At 39.6% G+C, this 21,268-nt stretch overlaps 1 protein-coding gene across 1 annotated transcript in view; it reads left to right on the top strand.

The window, feature by feature from the left end:
• Window positions 1–1,515: 1,515 nt before the first annotated feature.
• The window catches only part of NUDT14 (nudix hydrolase 14), a 59,119-nt gene continuing 39,366 nt past the window's right edge, over window positions 1,516–21,268 (top strand). Inside the window, exon 1 of the mRNA XM_082282786.1 lies at window positions 1,516–1,822. Within this exon, the coding sequence (XP_082138912.1) occupies window positions 1,742–1,822 (81 nt within the window). The 5' untranslated portion in view covers window positions 1,516–1,741. The remainder of the gene's footprint in view (window positions 1,823–21,268) is intronic.

Below are 21,268 nucleotides of genomic sequence, written 5' to 3'. Positions count from 1 at the left end.
GCATGGAAACTGTGTTTATACTTAAATTGGACTTGGAAGACTGAAATAACTTACTAGAAAAATATAGCTTAAGTTCCCAGGAGCTCTGAACGACCTTGAGATCACTCCGAAAAAAACAGAAATATGTAGACATATACAGTGATACAAAAAGAGTTACACAAATATTTTCAAAGTCAGCTAATAAAATGCATTTCCTTGCCTACTTTTTATGATAGCTTTGTAAACATACTTTTAAAACCCCACTTTTCAGCCCCACCAAGCATTTTTTTTTGCCACTTGCATTATCAGAACTGATGGTAAGCATTCTGCAACGTATGTGTTGCCTCATTTACTTCTAGGTGAGTTTTGTAATTGCTGGATTTGTTCCTTTTAGCTAGACTGCTAAAATTCTTACTACTGCATGACAGGACAACACACTTTCTTAGTAAAGCAGTGGAAGTACAGAGCGAGACAAAAAGAGAAACAGATACATGAAATTTCAGATTATTCTTAGTGCAGTCAATATATTGACAAAATAATTTGATTTATATAGCAACTAAAATAGCTGTACACAGGCACATCTGCATGGAAAGTGACCACAAATCACAGAGGTAACAACCACCACAAATTGTGAGCTCTGTTGCTCATAAACGTAGAAAATCATTATCAGGAGTATTAAAGCACCCAGGGGAATGTAACCTAATAACTGCATAACTGTCATCAAACTCCTATGAAAATCAAGAAATGGCTAAATCTGATAGTGCTTTGCTTAAAAAAATAATGGAGTAAAAGGGGAGAGGATAACTATTTTGTAAAGCCAGGGGAGTCTAACTGAGCTCTGTTTTTTCCCCTGCCATGGGCTGGGTGCATGGCCAGTACTGGAAGCTGACCCTCAAAAGAAAAGTTAGAGAAGCATCAAGTAATGGACTGCAGGCTATCCATGAATCTGTATTTGTACGTGCATTTTCCACACCACTCACACAATCCCCATGCACCACGCATACAGGCAGAAGGGACTGTGTTTTTCACAGCAAGGTGCTCATTCTGTAAAGCCTGCTGATGCCCAGGAATGGCATAAGCTGGGAGTACGTAGATTGCATCAAGGCTTTAGAGGAGGGGGGCAGGTTTCAGTTCAGTGCCGGCATACCCCATAAATTTTGCTGTGAAGTGTGGGAATAACACCCTCTGAGAACATCCACCAAGCTCCTGAGAAAACAGGATCGCAAATAGGTGTTTCTTGAGAATAATTCTACTCCCTGACGGGAGGTTGTAGTGAGTGGGGGCCGGTCTCTTCAGCCGTGCGTGCAGTGAGAGAACAAGAAAAAATGGCCTTGAGATCAGAGAGCAGACATTCAGAAAATATATTAGAAACACTTTTCCACTGTTAGAATGGTCAGGCATTGGAACAGGCTGCCCAGCGAGATGGTGAAGGCACCAGTTCAAGAAGCGTCTGGATCTGGCACCGGGCTATGTGGTTTAGTGGTTTAAGGGTTACAAGGGCACTGCTGGGTGGACGCTTGAACCGGATCGTCTTAAAGGTCTCTTCCAACCGTGGTGATTCTGCGAAATAAAGGAGGCGAGGCTCCTGTGTCCCCGTTTCGGGGGTGAAACGCAGCATTCCGAGATTCCGGCTCCCTCTGAGGGGCAGAGGCCGCAGGAGCCGTCAGCTCCGGAGCCGCTCCCGGCCCGTCCGCCGGCGGCTGCGCGCGCCTCTCCCCTTCCTCCTCCTCCTTCTGCTGCGGTCGCTGCCCCCCCGGCAGGGATGGAGGCTATCGAGGAGCTGGCGGTCCAGCCCTGCACCTCCTCCCTCTACCTGCGGCCTTTCCGCCTCTCTTACCGGCAGGTGAGTGGCGCCGCCAGCCCGCCCGCCGCGCCCCGTCCCTCCGGGGCCCGTCACCCCCCGCCTGCGCCATTTTGGGGCAGCGCCGGTGTCGCCTCATGGCGCGGCCCGCCCCGCTCCGCCCGCAGCGCCCCCGGGGCGGCCGCGCTGCCCCTCGCACGCCCTCGGCCCGCCCTGAGGTGGTGCTCGAGGGGGGCAGTGCAGGTGGCCCGACAGGCCGTGGGGTCGCTGCCTTGGGGTGCCACCGGTTCCCTGCGTCCCCGTGGGTGGCCCCTGTGCCTGCAGCCCACGCGGGGCTGGAGCTGTCGCTTTCAGCCCGTGCTGGTCTTTGGGGTCACCTCTGGATTTGGGCCTTGCTTTGGTGTGGATTGTTCACATCTCGAGACCTTTGCTGGCCAGACCTCAGCAGGCCATGACTTAACATCCACGAATGTTTTAGAGGTGTGGGGCATCTCTTAGGAGGAGAGATTGTGGGAGCTGGCCTGTTCAGTCTAGGGAAGAGAAGACTGAGAGGGGATCTCATTAATGTATATAAATATCTCAAACGTGGGTGTCAAAGAGGATGCTGTCAGACTCTTCTCAGTGATGCCCAGTGACAGGATGAGGAGCAGTGGCCATAAAATAAAACACAAGTTTCATTTCAACATAAGGAAGAACTTTATGTTGAGGAGCAGGAACAGGCTGCCCGGGGAGGTCACGGAGTCTCTCTCTCTGGAGACATTCCAAACCCACCTGGACTCATTGCTGTGATACCTGCTCCAGGTGACCCTGCCATGAGAGGGGGTTTGGACTGGCTGATCTCCAGAGGTCCCTTCCCACCCTGACTATTCTGTGATTCTCTGAATAGCCTCAACGCCTGCAGGTGGGAAGCAGGGAAGGACATCCTGTCCCTTATCGTGTTTATATCAACATGAGTCACCTTTCACAGGATCACTGAGAACTGGTACCTCCAACAGCGGCAGGAATGCAAGCTGTGAAAGGAAAGTCACTTCTCACAGCACAGAGCACTGCATGTTCCTTGGATGGTTTCCTTGGGCCTGGTTGGTGGCTGGTCCAGGGTGAGCTTTTACCCAGGCACAGTGGTGGAAGGGGAAATGAAGGAGTTTGGACAGACCTAGAAATGGGTGCTGCAAAACACATCTCATTCCTTCTTTGCTTTGCTTCTAAACACATCAGTTGGAAATGCAGAAGAAGATCTATTGAGTGCCAGCAGTGAGATAAAGTACAGAAAATGAAAAGCAAAGGCTCGAATAAGTTTCATTAAAGCAGATAAGCTGATTTTTAACATTTTTTAAAATGCATTTTGTACATGGTTTTTTTAAGGAAAGATCTCATCTCATTCGTTGGGATAAATAAACCATTTTGATTCATGAACAGCTAAGAGCTTTACACTGAATTATGTCTTTCTAGGTATCAGAAATAAATCTGAAAAACATTATTTCATGTTTTGAATTTTTGCTGCTTTAGCTTACAAGTGATGGGTCTTGCTACTTAATTTCATTTCATTTCTGAGTCATGTTCTATTTACATGAAAAACGAGATTTAATTAAAATGTACAAAACGGTATTGCAAAATTACATTTAATTGAATAGATGTGCCTTAGATGTGATGAGTATTGTAAAGAAGAAATAAGGGTATGTTTGGTCATGTGCTGTGAATTGACAGAGACCAGCATTGCCACCAGATGAAGCAGACTTGCCCTTCTTCCTACTTCCCCTCCTTGCACAAGTGTCTGTGCAGCAACTGAGTGAGCTGGACCAGGGTCAAACCTAATCTAGCCAACAAAAAGAAGACAGTTTTAACCTAAACAAGATCAGTGATTCAATTCATTATGCTGACGGAAGGGAGGTGGTAATGTGGTAGTTAGGGATGAGTGTTTGGGGCCTGGTGAGGGCAGAGATTGTTTCTCTTGGCTGCAGCACTGTCTTAAAATGAACTTGAAAATGTAGTTTCTATGGCATCTGTGCAGAGGCTGGCTTGGGTCCAGCCTACTGAGAGCATGAGCTCAATGTGAGCACGACTGTCTGTACCTGACCTGAGAGACAGGCCCTACGTTTATTAAAATACATTTTGCATTTAAAAACTGACTTACTAACCAGAGGAAATACTAAATATTTTCAGTCATTTGACTAATTGTTTCAAAAGCATTTAGGTCTGCTGAAAACCCCATTAAACAGTCAAGTCTGTAATATTCAAGAGAGTCAGATGCCTGTTCTGCTTAAGAATTTTTGAAAATTCCACCACTCCTCTAAAACTGACAATTGTTTCCAAAATCTAGCCCTTGATCTTAATGCTTTTATGCTGAGTAGGTCTTCCCTTGTCCAACTATTTTAATTCACTAGCTGGAAAAAGAAAAGAAACTTTTCTTCTTCCCAGTTCCTAATTGTTGTATCTTACAGTAACATTAATTTCCCCCTTCCATGAATTCCCTGCACTTGCTTGCTGAACTTGACCCAAGATCTAATAAAAAAGTCCTTCTGAATAACAGAATAATCTAATGGGGAAAACCTGAATAATGGCATTTGTTGCACTGTGAAAACTGAACCTAGTTTGGATACTTAAATTACGCAATATGTGGCATTATGCTGCAATTGGAAGGCTTGGGGTGGTCTTATAGGTATGTTTTGTGACGCTGTGACACATCTTCTCTAATTCCTTGTAGTCCAAAGAAGATTCACTGATGTGTTTTTTGGTGTTTATATAACATTAATGAAGGATAATTGGGGCCTTGAAGACTGAGAGTTTGAAATCTGTTTTCAAAGAGGTATATTCCTAAAATAGGCATTGATTGTTTAACATATATCCACTGTCCAAGGACATATAGAGAGTGATTTTTTTAATTCATTTGGGTTTTTTCACAGCTACTACTTTTCTGTACAAATAGGAAATTGAAAAATATTTTACATACAGCGTAGGATTTTGAGATTATTTCTAAGCATTCATGAATGCTTAAGTAACGGCATTGATTTCTAGACATTTAATATCAAAAGTATGCTACTTGTGTGGAGATAATTTGAATCCCACTACTATAGCTAATACAGTAAGGTCTTTAACATAAACATAAATTTAGATAAATTCAGATAGGTGATTTACATCTCAGTGTACTCTGCTAGCCTGATTTTATCCATTCAACCTGCACCCTACTGGGTTATAAACCACTATTGTTCTAGCAGCTTTACAGACCATTCAAAATCTGCAAGACATCAGAAGAGGATCCATTTGGGGGCTGAAATCTAAACAAAATGTTGAGTAGATTAGCTCAGTTGGTCAGAGCATGGTGCTAATAACACCAAGGCCACAGGCTCAATCTCTGTATAGGCCATTCACTCAAGAGTTGGATCAATGAACCTCATCGGTCCCTTCCAGCTCAGGATATTCTGTGATTCTGGGAATGCTCTTGTAAACCCACACAGGTTACACATCTCGAGAAGGCTGTTGTCACGCCTGATGAAGAGTGGAGCCACAGACTCAGATCATTGTCTACCTGCTCTCAGAGGCATTTACACATTTACAGTTGCAGGCCCAAGGATTGGATTAATGTTTTGGCCAACTGAATATTCTCCTTGAACATACTGAGTATGTCTTCCCCACCCTGGGAGCTGTGGACAAACACAAGAACAGAGTTGTGTCTATGTAGAATCCAGTCAGGCAGTTACTGTCATGTTAGACAAATCCCCAACAGTGTCCTTGTAGGTTTGTGCTCGAGTGCCAAGTTCCCTTGTGTTGTAAGAGCTTGACTCATCCTTTAAATTTTATTTGGTTCCATATAGAAATACTCTTCTAAAAGATCATGAGAAAAATCTCAGTTTCTGGCTCTTCAGCTGAAATGATGATTGTTAGAAATCACAGCAGTTCCTGAAGTTACAGCAATTTATGCCCATGGTAGATTCTCTTCTTCCCAGAGGGGGTCATGAGATCTTTTCATATGAGGTCTTTCATCATTTTCTCCTTCTTCCCACCTGTATTTTAAATGAAAGTGATGATCTCTGAATTTCTCCTGTAGAGCATAGAAGTAGGTGTATACCCTTCTGAAAGGCTTCCAGGTTTCGGACCTTGCCGATTGAGGCACCCTGCAGCTTGGTGTTGGGCATCCAAGCTGTGGAGAATAGCCTGGCTTGCTGGACAAATCACTGTACCCATCACTCATTTAAATGATTACTTCTGTCTTTGTGTAATGTAAAGATAGAAATGGAAGTGCAGCCAAGGAGGTGTGGAATTCAGGAAGCTGTAGTCGGATTTTGGTGAGGGCCAATGTGGAGGGCTAAGGTGCAGATTACAATTACATTCTTCCAAATAGGCATCTGACAGAACCTCAGCTTCTGATTGGGATTTTCAGCTGTCAGCCCTGCTCCAGGTGGGGCCCTCAAGTCAAATAAGCCATGTTTGAAGTGAGGTAGTCTGGAGTTGAGAGATGGACAAGGTACCTCACTTAGCCTAACGAATATTCTCTTCATTTTGTCAGTAGCAGCCCAGTGTTCCTATATATTTTGGTTCTTCTTGGTACCGAGAGAAGAAAATTAGTTTTTCTCACATATAGGATAGCATCTGTCTAGCTTTTATGTGTACTTGCCCCCAAAGTGCAAATTGATTTGTTATCTAAATTGGCTTTTTTTTTTAAACATATATCACCTCCTGAAGAATTGGCCTCTTTACCAGGAACTCCATGGTAAATCTCTTTTCACTTTTTCCTATTGAAGTTTTTCTGCTTTTCATAAATAATTTATTCAAGAGACCAGAGGGATGGCTAATGAGAGATTAACTCAATGCCCAAGGGCTAGGGCATTTCCCTGGGATGTGGTAGAGTCAGGCTGCAAGATCTCACTTCAATTAATATTGCTTCCCACATCACAGGAGAGTGTGCTCACTGCTGGGAAACACATTTGTGTGTAAATCTTCAGCTCTCTTTTGTGTATGCTAGCCAGGCACTAGCCAATATATTAGACAAAAAAAAACACCCAAAAAAACAAGTTTAAGAACTCTGCTGAGACTCCCAAGTCATGAAGTCGACTCTGAGTAGTAACAGTTAAGGAGAGTCATCAGGATTTTGAGCAGCATTAAGTATCCAAAAGGGCTACAACGAAATCTTCTTAATCAGCACCTGATCAGGGAGGGATTTCAGTGGTTCTGCACGTTGGATTTGGACCTGTTCACAGGATTTTGACAGAGCTATGGTGGATCTTTCTGTAGCAATTTAAGAAGTTACTGCCTGCAATTTTTTCACTGTGCTAGTGGTTCTTACCCCCTGGGAATCAGCAGAAGATGGCTTTGCTCCAGCTCTCACTCTGTTGTTCCAATTCAATCCCACTGCCATCAGCCCTTTAAGCCAAATCACTGAGCTTTATACAGAACTAAGTGAATTGCCTTTGCATATTGTTTTTGGTGACCTCTGTGCTAGAGACAGCACCCTTCAAAGGGGAGGCAGAACATCCATCAGCTGGGGGGAAGCATCTAGCTGGGGGAATAATACCTTGAGCTGTTACAGAAACTTTTGTCCAGAGTTCACATATCAAAGCCTTTGTGGATTTCGCCCAGACTCCTATAGCTTTGTTTTTGAAGGTTGTTCTGGCAGGGGAGCTCTTGCCACTGTTTCCTTGCATTGTATAAACATATATGTGCATTTTGCCCAGGAACTTTTAGAAGTTTGCCACCAGACTAGAACCAACTGTCAGTAATTTTCCCAGTGTGTTTGTATGTGAGTGAGTTTGTGTTTTGAATCTGTGGAATGGTGAATGGGCATCTGTTTCAATGATGCGGGTGGGATAAACCTCAAAAACTCCATGCATATCGACTGAACCATGCAGTCAGCAGTGGTAAGTAGGAAGTATTTGCTCTTTTCTGAGCTTCACATTCCTTCCACATTTCAGAGTAGGTCAATGCCTTACCATCACATTTCCTCTATTGATTTAATGCTTAGAATAATTTATTTTAAAGTTAAATATGAAAAAGGCTCCCTTCAAGTTCATTTTAATGCATGATGTTTTTCATTCACTGTTAAGGGAATTAAATTATTATATCTTTCAGTTTTGCAGTCATTCTAAAGTCATTTTCAAGCCTGCTGTAGATTTTAACACCTCTTGAACTTTGTAATGGGTAGAAAATGTGCTTCATGAGCAGGGTGCAATTCATCAGTGAAGAAGGCATTTCTTATTTCTAATCTCAGATTTGCTACTACTTTCTTTTGTGACCATGAGCAACTACTGTGTCTTATAATTTTAACTGTCTTGGAGATGTCATCAAGATTCAAATATGTGTATGCATGGAGAAAGAAGTGAGGCCTGCATCATTAATGTAATGAAAACTTTGAAGATGAAAAAGCAAAGCAGGGCAGTGTAACAATAATATTAACAATCTTACTTTGCATTTAGAAATTTTTTTATATGGTAATAGCAACATGAATGTGCCCAGCTGCCTGAAATATTCTCTGGAACTTCCGTCTGCTTTTTTATAGACATAAAACATTCTTTTCTGTTTTGACAGTTAAAAATTATGCTGTTGAGGGAGTAAACAGATTTTTAAGTTACCTGTTCAAACAAGTAAGTCTTCTGTTGAATCTTCAAAAGGTTCCAGTAGTAGGAAATATGTTACCAAGTAACACACTTATTTGCAGTTCATTTTTTTCAAGCAGTAGTGCAGTGAAAGGAGATGCCATTTTTTCCTGTGAAGTTTGTCTCATTTTCTTCAGCTTGTCAAGTCTGTTATGTCAGTGTTGAGTATTAGTCTTAAATGGAAACATACTGCTTCTAGCTCAGGGAGTCCCTGAGCTGCAAATTGCAGGAGTCTGAGAGTATTTTAACAATATATTCTTCCTTGGGCATCTTGCCTTCTGTCAGAGGTAGATCCTGGATGAGACTGATTTTTGATGTGACTGCTGCTGTGTTAACAGTGAATGCAGTTGAGGTGCAGTATAATTCTTTCATATGGGTGAAAGAAAAGAAAGAAAAGCTTTTGCAGAGACAGCATTAGGGAGTTAAGTACTGAGGGAACATAATTTCCTCTGAGAGAAATGGTGTTCTCTGCAATTAGAGCACAGATTTAAGAAAAGGAACTAAGGAATCTAGGCATATCTGTTTCTGGCTCTGCCGTATGCTTTGAATTCAACTCTGAAAATTTGTACAAGTTATTTTTGTATAAGACATTTATGAATTACCGAAGGGGGAAATGAGAAGCATTAGTTAATAAGAGCAGTAGTTGAAAAGAACACTAGTACTTGTTTTTGTTTCAGTGAAATTATGTTGCGTTAGTCTTAATTTCTTTATCCAGCGTGCTTTGACAAGTGAATGTAAGCTTTGAAGTAAATGCATGAAAAGTAGTTGACAGTGACAAAACTTCGTATTTTTAGGTCAGTCATATTACAATTTAACACACTTGTGACAGCAAATGTCACTTAGTGGAAAGAATAAGGCCTTATTGAGCACCTCTTGTAGCTGAAATGGGTCTGCACTTGCATAAACGATCAGTAAAATCTCATTTAATGCCATCAGACTACTTGGGTTACTGCACAGTAACTGTGAAGTTAAGACTGAGTTTGGGAGGAGGTACGTAAGTTGTAGTGAGCTTAAACCAGTACTTCTCAAGTTCTGGTATGCAGCTCACTGAGGGCCATTGGAATACTTGCAGGTCATCCGTATGAGGCAGCTAAGAAAAGCAGATCAATTATCAGCAGGCTTAATGTGCTACCAAGGCCTGCAGCTTCACTGGAAGATGTTTCCAAGTCTGCAGATGAAGAAGTTGAAAACCATCAGCTCTGACAATACCACTCCAGTAGCCTCATCTGCAAGGACTTGTCTACACAGGACTTTCCAGATTAACTCCATGTCTCATTCTACAACAAAGAGTCTGGGTCTGTTTACGTTAAACCATTTTCAAAGTACGATTGCACTTTGAATTCATACCCTACCTTAATCCATGTTAACTTTCCAGTGCGTGCCCTAAGGGAGCAGTAAACTAAACAGGATGACTGTGTCCACACAGGGGTTTAATGGAGTTTAAGTAGCAGAATTCAAGTTCATCAAGGTATTTATTTCAGATTAATTTTCTTGATGTCCTGGTATAGACAAGCCCTAAGAATAAAAGTGGTTTAGTTCTAAGTGAATGAACCATGTTATAAAATTCATCACTGATGTTTTATTATACTTCTGTGTGTGAAATACAACTACTGTAGGGTATAAAGTAGGCTTTTTTTGTCTTGTTTGGTACCATCTTTTTTGTTGGAATTGCAGTTAGACCTGAGAAATAAAATAGTGCTCATGTTCTTCCAACAATTAAATGCTGTATTTGTTTTTCAGTTTGGATCAAAATTCACATGATTGCTTAAATAGCAGAAACTTTTCCCCATACAAAAAGTCTGTCATCTGAATCACAATCTCAGCTATGACATTATGTGTATTTGATATGTTTTAAAGCAGATGAACACTAAAATTTTAAGTGTTTATAGCAAATCTGAATATCATGGAAATTAGACATTTTCTGTAAATGGCAGTATTCTTTAAAATGTCAGGGTTTGATGTTCTGTAGGGGATGAAACTATCCTACTCTATTCCTGAAAATGTGTATTTTAAATAATTTTATCTCAACTGCTGCCATATTTAAAATAAGTTTGTATTTTCAGCTGTAACTCATAAAAGGTCAGCTCCCATGCTTTGAAAACTCTATACAAGTTGATACTGCATAAATAAGCATGTTTTACACAGCAGGCATACAATGTTATCTGCCCCTCTGACTTGCATTCAGATTAATTATTCTTCATTATTTTAAACTAAAGAATTTAGCTTTTTGGCACTGTCCTTCAGACATTGATCAAAATCTTGTTAATACAGTAACACTAAAGTTTACTGAAGTTTAAACAAAGTAAAGCTAAGTTTTTCTTAGTGGTCAGCTCATGTCACACTAAAGCCCTGATCACTGATCAAAACAGCATTAATTATTTGTTTCACGTTGCAGTTGCTGTGTCAAAATCCTTTAAATACCTCTTGGAGCAGAGAGGGAATCTTACGGCCTGTGACAGAGCAGCTGGTGTGGACATGGGCTGATGCCCCAGTTGACAGGTTGTTGGATTAGAAAGAATATCAAAGGCAGTGAGTAAGATTAGGGATAAGTGAACATCTGACAGCAGTTTGCAGCAGGGGAGAACAGATGATAAACAATGGGAGCGGGGTGCGTGGGGGGGGTGAGAGGTGAGAAGGCCATGGGAAAAGTGTGGCGGCAATCACTAAAGCTCCAGGTTGCTGAGCCTCATGAATAGAACAGGAAATGGGATTTGCTGGGACAGATGTGCTGAGTGGTGATGAATACATTATAGGGAAATGAGGCTAAACTCCTGAAGGTGAGACATGTTCTTTCGCTGAAAATAGAAAATATGGGAAAAGAAAAGTTTACACCTCTGGAGAAGTAAACATTCTTGAAAATGAATACAGAAAGAAGTAATGCTAATGCTAATTTTAATTAAATTATTATTCCACAGGGAGTGTTCATGATGTACTTCCAGCATAACAATCTTACAGTACTATTGCATTATAGGATTGAAAATGTTTATTTTAGTCATAAGATTGCACAAATGTTGGAATAGTTTGAATGATGGAACAGCCTGGAATGGAAGCTCTGACTGGGTAATGCTTAGAAGCATATTCTGTATCTGGCATGTATTATATAGCACTCACATAACATATGTTTGATCCTGCCACCGTTAAGAGACTTGTACTGACTGATCTTGTGAGGTCCTTCCAGCATTAACATTTTTTCTATTCTGTAAAGTGATTGAATGCTTGTAGAAAATCATACATAACTCTTCCTGTTCCTTTGGGTATTGTTTCTTTACTTCTTGGACTTCCTTAGTTTATATTCTTGATGGATCCTTTTCCAATATTTATGATATAATTATGTCAGAAAGCCAATAGAAACTTTTTGTATGTTTACTCACAGGGCTGTATCTCAGTTCTCTGACTTAGATTTTCTTATGAGATTTTTTTTCCAAATTTTTAAAAGAAAAACTCGTTAAAAAACATCTCGCACTAACATTTTAATAGTGTATTACTTTAGCTGAACAGAGGGAATGCAGAAAGTATCATTGTTAATGTTCGGAGAAAGTACCAATAAGGTTTGTGTACAAGACATCTAGAAATTTATTCCACAATGTATTCTCACAGTTTGAGTTACAAATACAAGTTTGGTAAAATAATGTGGAAACACAAACTGTGAGAGTCACCAACTGAAAACATAAAGCTCAATGTTGTAAGGACAAAGGTGACTTAGCTGTAATGGGAATGCCCACCATCTGTCCTTCCTGACCTCAAATCCCTCATATGTGCTGCCCCTGTCCTCAAGTTGAGGAGACATGAGGCCGGCCTCCTTTAGTTCCTGTTTGCTCCCAGCCATGTGTACTGCAACTGTAGCTCTCGTTTTTAAAAGAACTAGGGATTGTAACTAGAATCTGGGGTTAATGTGTCACATAGCCCTGCTTCATGGAATTAGCTGTTCATGTTTGAGAAATCCTATGTTCGGTATCTTGACCACAGTGACATCACTTGAATACAGCAGCTGAAGAGTCTGTAGAGCTCTGGAATTACAGATGCTCCACAAAATTAGTGACCAGTGAAATTTGTCCTTCAGTTGGCCATAATCAAAGAAACAAAATTATGGTGAGCTCAGCAAAACAGAGACAAAAAATCTGCTCTACTGATTCTGATTAGCTTAAATACTGTCCTAATACTGCTTGTTTTCCATAAAATTGTAATTTCTGCATTTGCAGGAAACTATAGCCAAAGAATTTATCATTTGTTACAGGCAGTTCTCATTTTAAAGATCATTTACTGTTGGCTTGCATAGTTCTTTACTTTATATCCCGGTATTGAAACTGTTACAGGGTCACTGTCATGAAGGTTTCAGAAATACTGCAGTAACACATAGAACTGTATATAAATCACTAATCAATTAGTCACCAATTAATTCCATTTACTGAATGCTGGTAGTATATGGTATTTAAGTAACAGGTGCATTTCTCACTAGTAGTGCTGTCTATTAGAATGGATGACAGATTAGAAGGTGTTCACAAGTTACTTGAATCTTTCTGTGTATCACTTTTTCGCAATGGGAAGATGATAAGATGACTGCGCCTATGGGAATCAGTTTTCAGTTGAGTCTATCAAAATAGAGAGGTAAAAGTGAAATTAAGAAAAGAGCAGAATCTGGAGCTAGTTGCATCTGTCACTTTGAACTGATTTTTGGGAGGGGGTGGGAAGAAAGGAGAGGATGAAAAGGCCTGAGGATCTTTGTGAGGAGGGTCTGTGAGAAAGTCTTAGGAGAAAAATCTAAAGATTGTTCCTAAGCCTTGGCTTCTGTTAGCCCCCTGCTGCTGTTCTTCATCAAGTTGTTTTAATGGCTTTCAAAGCAAGTGAGTGGAAAATGGTTTCTCTGGAACTTTAAGGAGACTGAACTGAAAACTGTCATTGCAGTATGAGTAAAACACATCAAAGATTGATGGAAGAATTGCTTGTTAAACACATTGTAGATTTAATTAAAAAAATGGGTGATATCATAAAAGAGACATCAGATCGTCATAACTACCTAAAGGTGAAAGTTTAATGGCTTGTCATCTGCTCAGGAACCTGTGTTAAGCATCTCTTTCATGGCTTTTGTGACCCCCTATATGTCTGCAAGATTTTTTTTTCCAGGAGTGTTGTGGTTTTTTTCATAATGTACAGATGGAAAAGTACCAAAGCATAAAAATGTAGGTGGTTGTACCTGTGCTTTTTAATTTTCTGTCTGTCTTTAGGGATGCCTTTTCCTGGTATTTTTAACTAACAAGTGCTTCAAATTCTTCTATTTCTGAAACAGTTGTTTTTCTTTGTGTTGCAGTGCATAATATTTGTTCTGTGTGTTCAGTGTGTGCAAAGTGCATTTGTGTATCATCTAGTAATTTCATGTTTCTTCTGGAACCTGCTCTCTCATTTTCTTCTCCTCTCCCCACTGTCATTTTCCTCCACAGTCCTCCCAGTCAGTAAATAGTGTGTTATTTCCTGTTGGGTTGTAGATCTAATACAAAAAAGTGAAGAGAAAAAAGCGTGCAGTGAAAACAGCATTTCCACTGAGACTGTGAGCCTCATTCGTTTAAACCAAATGCTTTTTCTGATCTCATGCTGCATATGATCAAGGTGCACATTTAGTAAGCAAATACAAACAATTCTTTTTAAAGACTAGAAGAATTCCTCAGTAAGTTGATAAAGCACAATATCCATCTTCAGATTTCAAAAATAGTCAGTGTTGTTGTTCCAATTTTAATTCACCAGCTCTTTTCAGAGTAAAACAGCTACATCTGTGTTTGATTCTGACTCTAGATCTGATTCTATGAAATGTAGAAATTTGTTTTTCCCAAGAGCCTAACGTGTGATGACTGCAATTACTGGATTTTCTGCAAATGATGAGGCTTAGAAATGGTATGTTTCATCAAAAAGCATGACATTATTTGAGTGAAATCTCTTAAGATTTTCATGATGTACAAGATCATTTAAATAGAGAGTAAGAATATTGACTATCCAATCAAGTACATAGAATTTGGTCGCTTGATGTTATCGTTTTAAGGATTCTTTTCAATGATAGTTGTCATTTTAGATCATGTTTTAATTAGCTGCAGTGGTTATTTGTGAACTTAGAATGAATGTAGCATTTTGGTTTGCTGCATAACAAGATTCTAGCCAATAAGTGGGTCTGGCCAGATATTAAGATCCTTGGCCTGAATTTTTGTAAATTTCTGAAATTCCAACCTTGCTGAATAAAATGGTATTTTAGCTCCTCTCATTGATGAGGCCAGGTCATCCCTTACATTGTTTCTGTTCAGTCCTAGTTTAAGCAAATTGGAAAGCAATTTGAGTAACTTGTTTTTTTACTTAGTAGGTAAAGTGATTGGAGTAGCAGCAGTTCAGTGCTTTTTAACCAGAAATTATATATTCTGACAAACTGAGCTGGAGGTCAAGATGTGGAAGAAATAGGGGAAAACAGTAAATTTGTATATTGACTATAATATTATAAATAATTTTTTAAAATTTAGGCTATGGTGCTGTATAGCTCTTGTATATATTCTTATCCAGAACTGCTGAAATAAACTATCACTGTTGGCTTTGTTTAGTTTCATTTTGGCTTCAAGACCTACCTTTGTTATCATTATGCCACTTAAACTTGTTGAGCTTTTGAAGCAGCAGGATTAGAAGAAAAATTGGCTTTCAAAAATCAAATCTTCTGGCAAATCTGTCTTAGAATTTCATATGTGTGTCTGCGCTTAGTACTCTGCTCTCAGCATTTCTGACACTTGAAAATATTGGACACAGGCAATTTCTGGCTTACTTTGCAAAGCTGTGTTGCTCTTCAGAGTGACATTACCATAGCACTGCAGTTTGTACAGCTTAAAATTTTATCTGTAACTCATCTGATTTGTACTGTTCAGACAAATTAACAAACAATGTGAGATTATTTCATGGAGTGATAGGACAAGGGAGAGTGGCCTTAAACTGAAAGAAGATAGATTTAGATTAGCTATTAGGAGGAAACTCTTGGCTGTGAGAGTGGTTAGGCACTGACACAGGTTTCCTAGAGAAGTTGTGGGTGGATGCCCCATCCCCGGAAATGTTCAAGGCCAGGGAGGATGGTGCTTTGAGCAGCCTGGTCTGGTGGAAGGTGTCCCAGCCCATGGCAGAGGTTTTGGAACTTGATGAACTTGAAGGTCTCTTCCAGCCCAAGTCATTCTGTGAATATTGGCCTCCTATTCAGTGAAACCAATCACTAATAATTAGTACAGAAATTACTACTGTAGTATTTTACAGGATAGTTCCCCCAAATTTGAAATGTAAATGTCTCTCTGATTGTTTCGGTAAACCACCCTTATTTCTTGTCAAGGAGAGGTCTTGTCTGGAGAACCCTGTTTCTTTTTATCTTACTGCTTTCTCTTTGATCTGTCTAGGAGTTCAAACCTCTTGGCAGAACTCTCACAGGACTCATGGGAACATATGAGCCTCCCTAGAGCATTACGGTGCACTCCATAGAGAAAGATTAATTTGTTAAAGTAATAATATAAATGTCAAGATTTAAGTGTAAGAATTACGTTGGGGGGTGGAAGAGTAGAGATGGAATCACACCCAGGGGCTGAAAAAAGTCAGGAAAGCTATTTCACTAAACGGAAAAACTGTTGGTATATTTGCTTTTGAAGTATTACTCAAAAAACTCAGATGAATGCCAGTTGGCATTATGTTTTCCCTGCTCTCTGTCTGTACATTTCTTCTGCAGCCCATAGGATAAAGCAGTGTCATGCCTTCCAGTCCTGCAGTAAGTGGGATGACAAACCACACCCAACAGTTGTGCCTTGGGGAGAGCATGAAAGGGAAGAGAAACAACTTTCTGCAGTGGTATTTTTGTATACTTTTTAGGGAGAAAAGTGTGTCTTGCTCTTGCAAGGGAGGGTGTGTAATTGCCTGTAGTAGTTGTGGATGTGGCATCTTCATTCTCAGACCAGCCCTGCTGACCCTATGGAGTGAACCTGTGACCTTCATTCTTTGTCTAAGATTCAGGCTCTTCTGTATATGCTGGGTTCATGCCATTGCATGCTCAGAATAAAGTCTTAGAGCTTAAAGTGTCTTGCTGTTCTATTGAAGGAGCCAACAGAAGTGGCCAGTAAATAGTTTTAACATGCTCACAGTATTCAGAACTGCTGAGGAGACATGTTCAAAATCCCGGGACCCTGTCTATGAACATACTTGGAGGAAGTGGTAACTTTGAGTTCCTGTGAGATTTAGTGTATAGGATGTGTCCTTCCCTGCTCCTACTTCCCCATGGAGACACGGCAGTGCTACATCTGGCTTTGTTCCCAACTTTGATGGAACTCAGGGTGCCCCAAGTGCTGCCTACTAACCTTGGTCAATCTTGTCAATGCTGGTTCTTTGTTGGCAGGTACCAGCCTGGAGTGTGAGGCAAGGTGTACAGTTCATTGAGCTGTATTTTCTGCATTGATTTGATTGCTGCATCAGAAGTATTTTGTCCTTTGTAAGTTATATATACAAATGAATAGATTTATTAACTATTTTAAAATCATACTCACGTGATCTTTGATATTGCTTATCGGGTGCTTTAGGAAAACCAAGTAACTTTGCAGTTATGCATGATGGATTGTTTTTTTGAGTTGTTTGGGGTTTTTTTAAATCCAGTTTTAATGATACAACAGTCTATGGACAGGGTTTTTCTTATCAGCCTTCTGCTTCAGGTGACACTTCAGTCAGTATTTGGATTGGGTTTTTTTGATTAGAACAGTGTTCATCAACTGCATAGTTTTTGAATGCAGATTTTTTATCTATTTAAATATGGAGTAGACCAGTTTTGTGGTGGAAGAGGGATAGTTTTATTTTCCTGCTGGCTCTTTGTCAGCCAGAAAAGATTTTAATCAGATCCTATATAAGTTGCAGTGGATTGTTAGAATGACTAAAGAGGTAATGAGAAATATTAGACAATTGATAGTGGTGATGAGCTTTTGGCTGAAATACCAGTGGCAACTTAAACTGTGGTTTTATGGTGTTGTTAGTGTTGTTTTCCTGAATGACATAGCAAAATTAATGATGAAAGGACAGTTTCTTTCCTTCCTCTCTTGGATGAGGGTCATGACCCAGGGTAGCAAAGGAGAAGAAATTATGCTTGTAGGCGTAGTGGTTGCCTTGGGACTGATGATTTTAAGATTCATTTTCTCCTTCTACCTACTATACTTGTGTTTGCTTCTCTCCTTGCTGTGCCTGCAGAGATGAGGTAAAAGCCCTAAATCCCAGCAAAGTCAGGGGGTGAATCTCTCTCTTGAGTCAGAGATCCTACATGAGGCTGTGCTATACCAATAACTGGCCAGGGACTCATGAATTGTGGGAATGTGATGTGGACCAAAGCAGTGTTTGTCCTGTGTGTAGCATTTTGAGAGTCCTCTTCCTAAAGGGTTGAAAGGTTATTTTGACTAATGAGTGCGCAGGATGAGTACAGGAAGGGGCTCAAGAATATTCAGTGAGAATTCTCATCAACTGTGGGGTCTCGAACTTGCAATGGGTACTTTATATTGAATTTCATTCTGTCTTGAAGCAGCTACTACAGACAGACATGATTGATCTAAGTATGTTATGATGAGTGCAGAATTATTGCCCCTGCCTGTCATTAAATATCACTAGTCTGAAATTTCAGTCAGGCCCTTTATCTTGGTAACTCATCAAAAGAAGCAGCTGCCAGTGGACAAGAAAAGATGAAAACAGGTTTCTTGGAGATGTTTTTGATTTTTTTGGTATCTCTGAAAAAAAAAATTTTTTTTTTCTTATAGTTATGTGTGTCTTAGTAAAATTTAGAAGTTTGGAAAATGTTGTCTTTAATAACTTAGGAGTTTAAGTGTCATTTTCCAAAGGAATTTTCAGAAATCAGTCTCAATTTCACCATTGCTCCATCAGGTAGTAGAACAGAACTAATTCTGTAATCCTAGACAAATATTACAGTTTAAGTCCCACCACAGAAATTACATTATTCAGTAAAAGTGTTTAGATGCAACTGGGGGCTTCTGGCATTTGGCTGAAATTGCAGTGGTCCAGAGTAAAGACTAAATTCAATTCTTACATCATTCTAGTGAGGGTCTTAAAGGTGAAGGTTATTGAATGCTAAAAAGTGCTTTCTTAAATCTCATCTTTTCAAGTTATTCATGAATTACTATAAACTGGGAGTAGGGCTGTGAACCCATGTCTATGTTCCCGAGATTCATTTATTACTGAACTACAAAGGCCATGCTTGTTTGCTTGTTTGTTTGTTTGTTTCCAACTAAATGAATATGCAACAATTTATACAAATAGGGAAAACTCCAGAAAAAGAAATGAAGCACAGAACACCCAGGAGTTCTCAGCAGCCTTTGGTTGAGGTATTGCCCTGGCTTTTATACTCTGAGCTGGAGCCAGCAGATCTGCCTTCTGGATCTATGTTTCTCAGCCTCCTATTACAGTTACTGCAAATTGTATGAGAGTTTTTCTTAAACAACAGAAAAGTACTGGTGAAAGATTAGAGAAAAGGCCTTTCCTGGGGAGGTTTTCAGCAAGTATGGGTACAAGTGTGAGATGTGCAATACATCTGTTTGAAGGTACAGCACTTATTTACAGTAAAGTATTTTGCTGTCACATTGGCTGAAGGCACAGTTTCCAAATTATGTTATCTCTGTTAAAACTTCTTTTGTTATTAGGAATATATTTTTATCTATGTCCAGACAAAGTTTCAGGTTTTAAGTTTTACTACAGTGTTCCGGAAAAAGTAGTGAAAGTAATTTTGTAAATATGGAAGGTGTATGTTCCTTTTATTCCTGCAAAATAAGAAAGTGTGTCAGAGACTTCAAAGGGAAAGCACAGTTTACTGAAAATGGCAAAATACATGCAGCAAAATTCAATCATATAACAGGAATTTATGTAAAAGAACAGTTGAATATTCACTTTAAATTTTATCATTTGTATGCAATGACAGAGGAGTCTGGAGACTCTACCTGTTAGCAATTGGTTCCTTTGTACAGAACTGGATTTAAGTTAATACTAGGAAATCCCCTCATCTGTATCTCAACTTATAACCTTAAATTATATACTGACTTGGCAGTAAAATGATGTGAGAAAAGTCGTAAATTTGACCTTTGTGCATATTATGTTTCTTCATGTCCTTACTCTTTGTAGTATAGATTTCAGTGCACTGCTGTGGATTTGCCTTGGAATAAAGCGTGTTTGATCTGTACATGCAATTGTTCTTGATAATGATGTGTATTAAAAACAGAAAAATGAGGTGAGAAAGGAGATTTGATTTAATTTAATGTGCTTAATTCTAGTGTTTTATAAATTTCATTCAAAGGTAAGCAATCTTAATGATAGCTGAATGCCAAGGTAAACTGCAACAACTCCATTGTTGAAAAGTACACACAAAAAAACAAACTGTGACCTGAAAAGTAAACTTCCAGAGGATTATAGGAGAAAGTTTACTTACACATCAGGTATCTTAGTTGTAATTGTTCTGGCAGTTGATGTACATAAAATGAACAAAGTGGCTTGGCCCAGTATTGCATTAACAGTTGAATAAATTAATACATTCTCCATTGTTTATTTTACCTCCCAAAGTGTGAAAAAATTGCACCTTTGAACAGTAAACTCTATTGCTGTAACCATCTGTTTGCAGTTTCATTACACACTCCTACCAGAATAACCCTCTCTTTGAAGAGAAAATTGATATGGGTTGTAAAAATTACAGTCTATGACCTTAGGTTTTATGTCTCCTGAGGTATCTCTGGTGTGGTCTCCACTGGTATATGTTAAGGTTCCTTCAAGAAGTACCTTTATGTCTTCCAGCTAATTTCAGATAAGAAGCCCATGCATCCAAAAGTTGGGTGTCACACAGAACTGAGTGCTCCAGTCTCTTGTTCAAGCCTTAAAATGAGTGTAGTGAGACCACAGCAACTTCGTCCTGCCCTGCCCAGAACTGCTGTGTCAGCTGGGGCTGGCATGATGTCCTTTAGTGTAAAGGATGTTTTGTCCCCATGGACTTCACTAGCTCAGTCTTACTTCTGAAACTGTTAATATTGTCAGTTACAGCCAATTAGCAGCACTGCTATTTTGCTTCAGGTAGAGTGTTCACTTTTAATACTGTTAAAAAGTCATCAGTTTGTGTATTTTTGGATGCATGTTCCACAAAGGCACTAAAGTCAGTCATTTCTAACTGAAATACTTGAATAGGGAAGTTAAAAACTGAAAAATGCCATTATTTGTAATCATGATGCTTTTAAAATAAACACTCTGGATAGTTTAGTAATGAAATATTACAAGCTTTGTTTAAAAAGCAAACACTCCCCCCCTTCCTCTTGAGCTTAAACAGTGGCTTGTTTAAAAAACCCAGTAAAATTCCATAACACTTAAACTCTTTTGAAGTAGTTTTTCAACATCAGCAAGTAATTCTGCAAATTGCTTTTGAAGATGAGGCTTCATTTACTCCAGCGTGTGCAGTCTGATGGAGTGGATTAGTGGGTGTGGACTGAAATGGTAATTTAGGCTTTTTTGTGTGCATGTTTCTCTCTGTAGAATACTCCCTATCAGACACATCTCTGTCCTCTTGGAGTAGTTGTGAGTAGACCAAGGCTGTTCTGTTTAATAGTCACTGCTGAGAACTTGCAATCTGAAAATGACATTACATTCATGTTGACTAATAATTTTTCATTATTAATTTTTCACTTTCATTCTACTAAATAATTTTTTCATCAGGTTGTTTTTTTTTTCTGGAGCAAAAAACCCCTTTTTCAATTAGGTCAGTTCCCAGAATCAGCCCACACAAATCTCAGTGGTGGGGTAAGGGTAGAGCAAAGATGTGCAGCTCGAGTAGGAAAAGGGGCAGCCTGGGTTTTGTTTGACTTACACTGTTTCGGGACTGCACCCCAGGACACAGTGACTT

The sequence above is a fragment of the Coloeus monedula genome (genome assembly GCF_965178545.1).
Source record: "Coloeus monedula genome assembly, chromosome: 6".
NCBI classification, from domain to species: Eukaryota; Metazoa; Chordata; class Aves; order Passeriformes; family Corvidae; genus Coloeus; species Coloeus monedula.
Note: the sequence above shows the minus strand (reverse complement) of the source record. Positions and strands in the feature narration are given on the sequence as shown.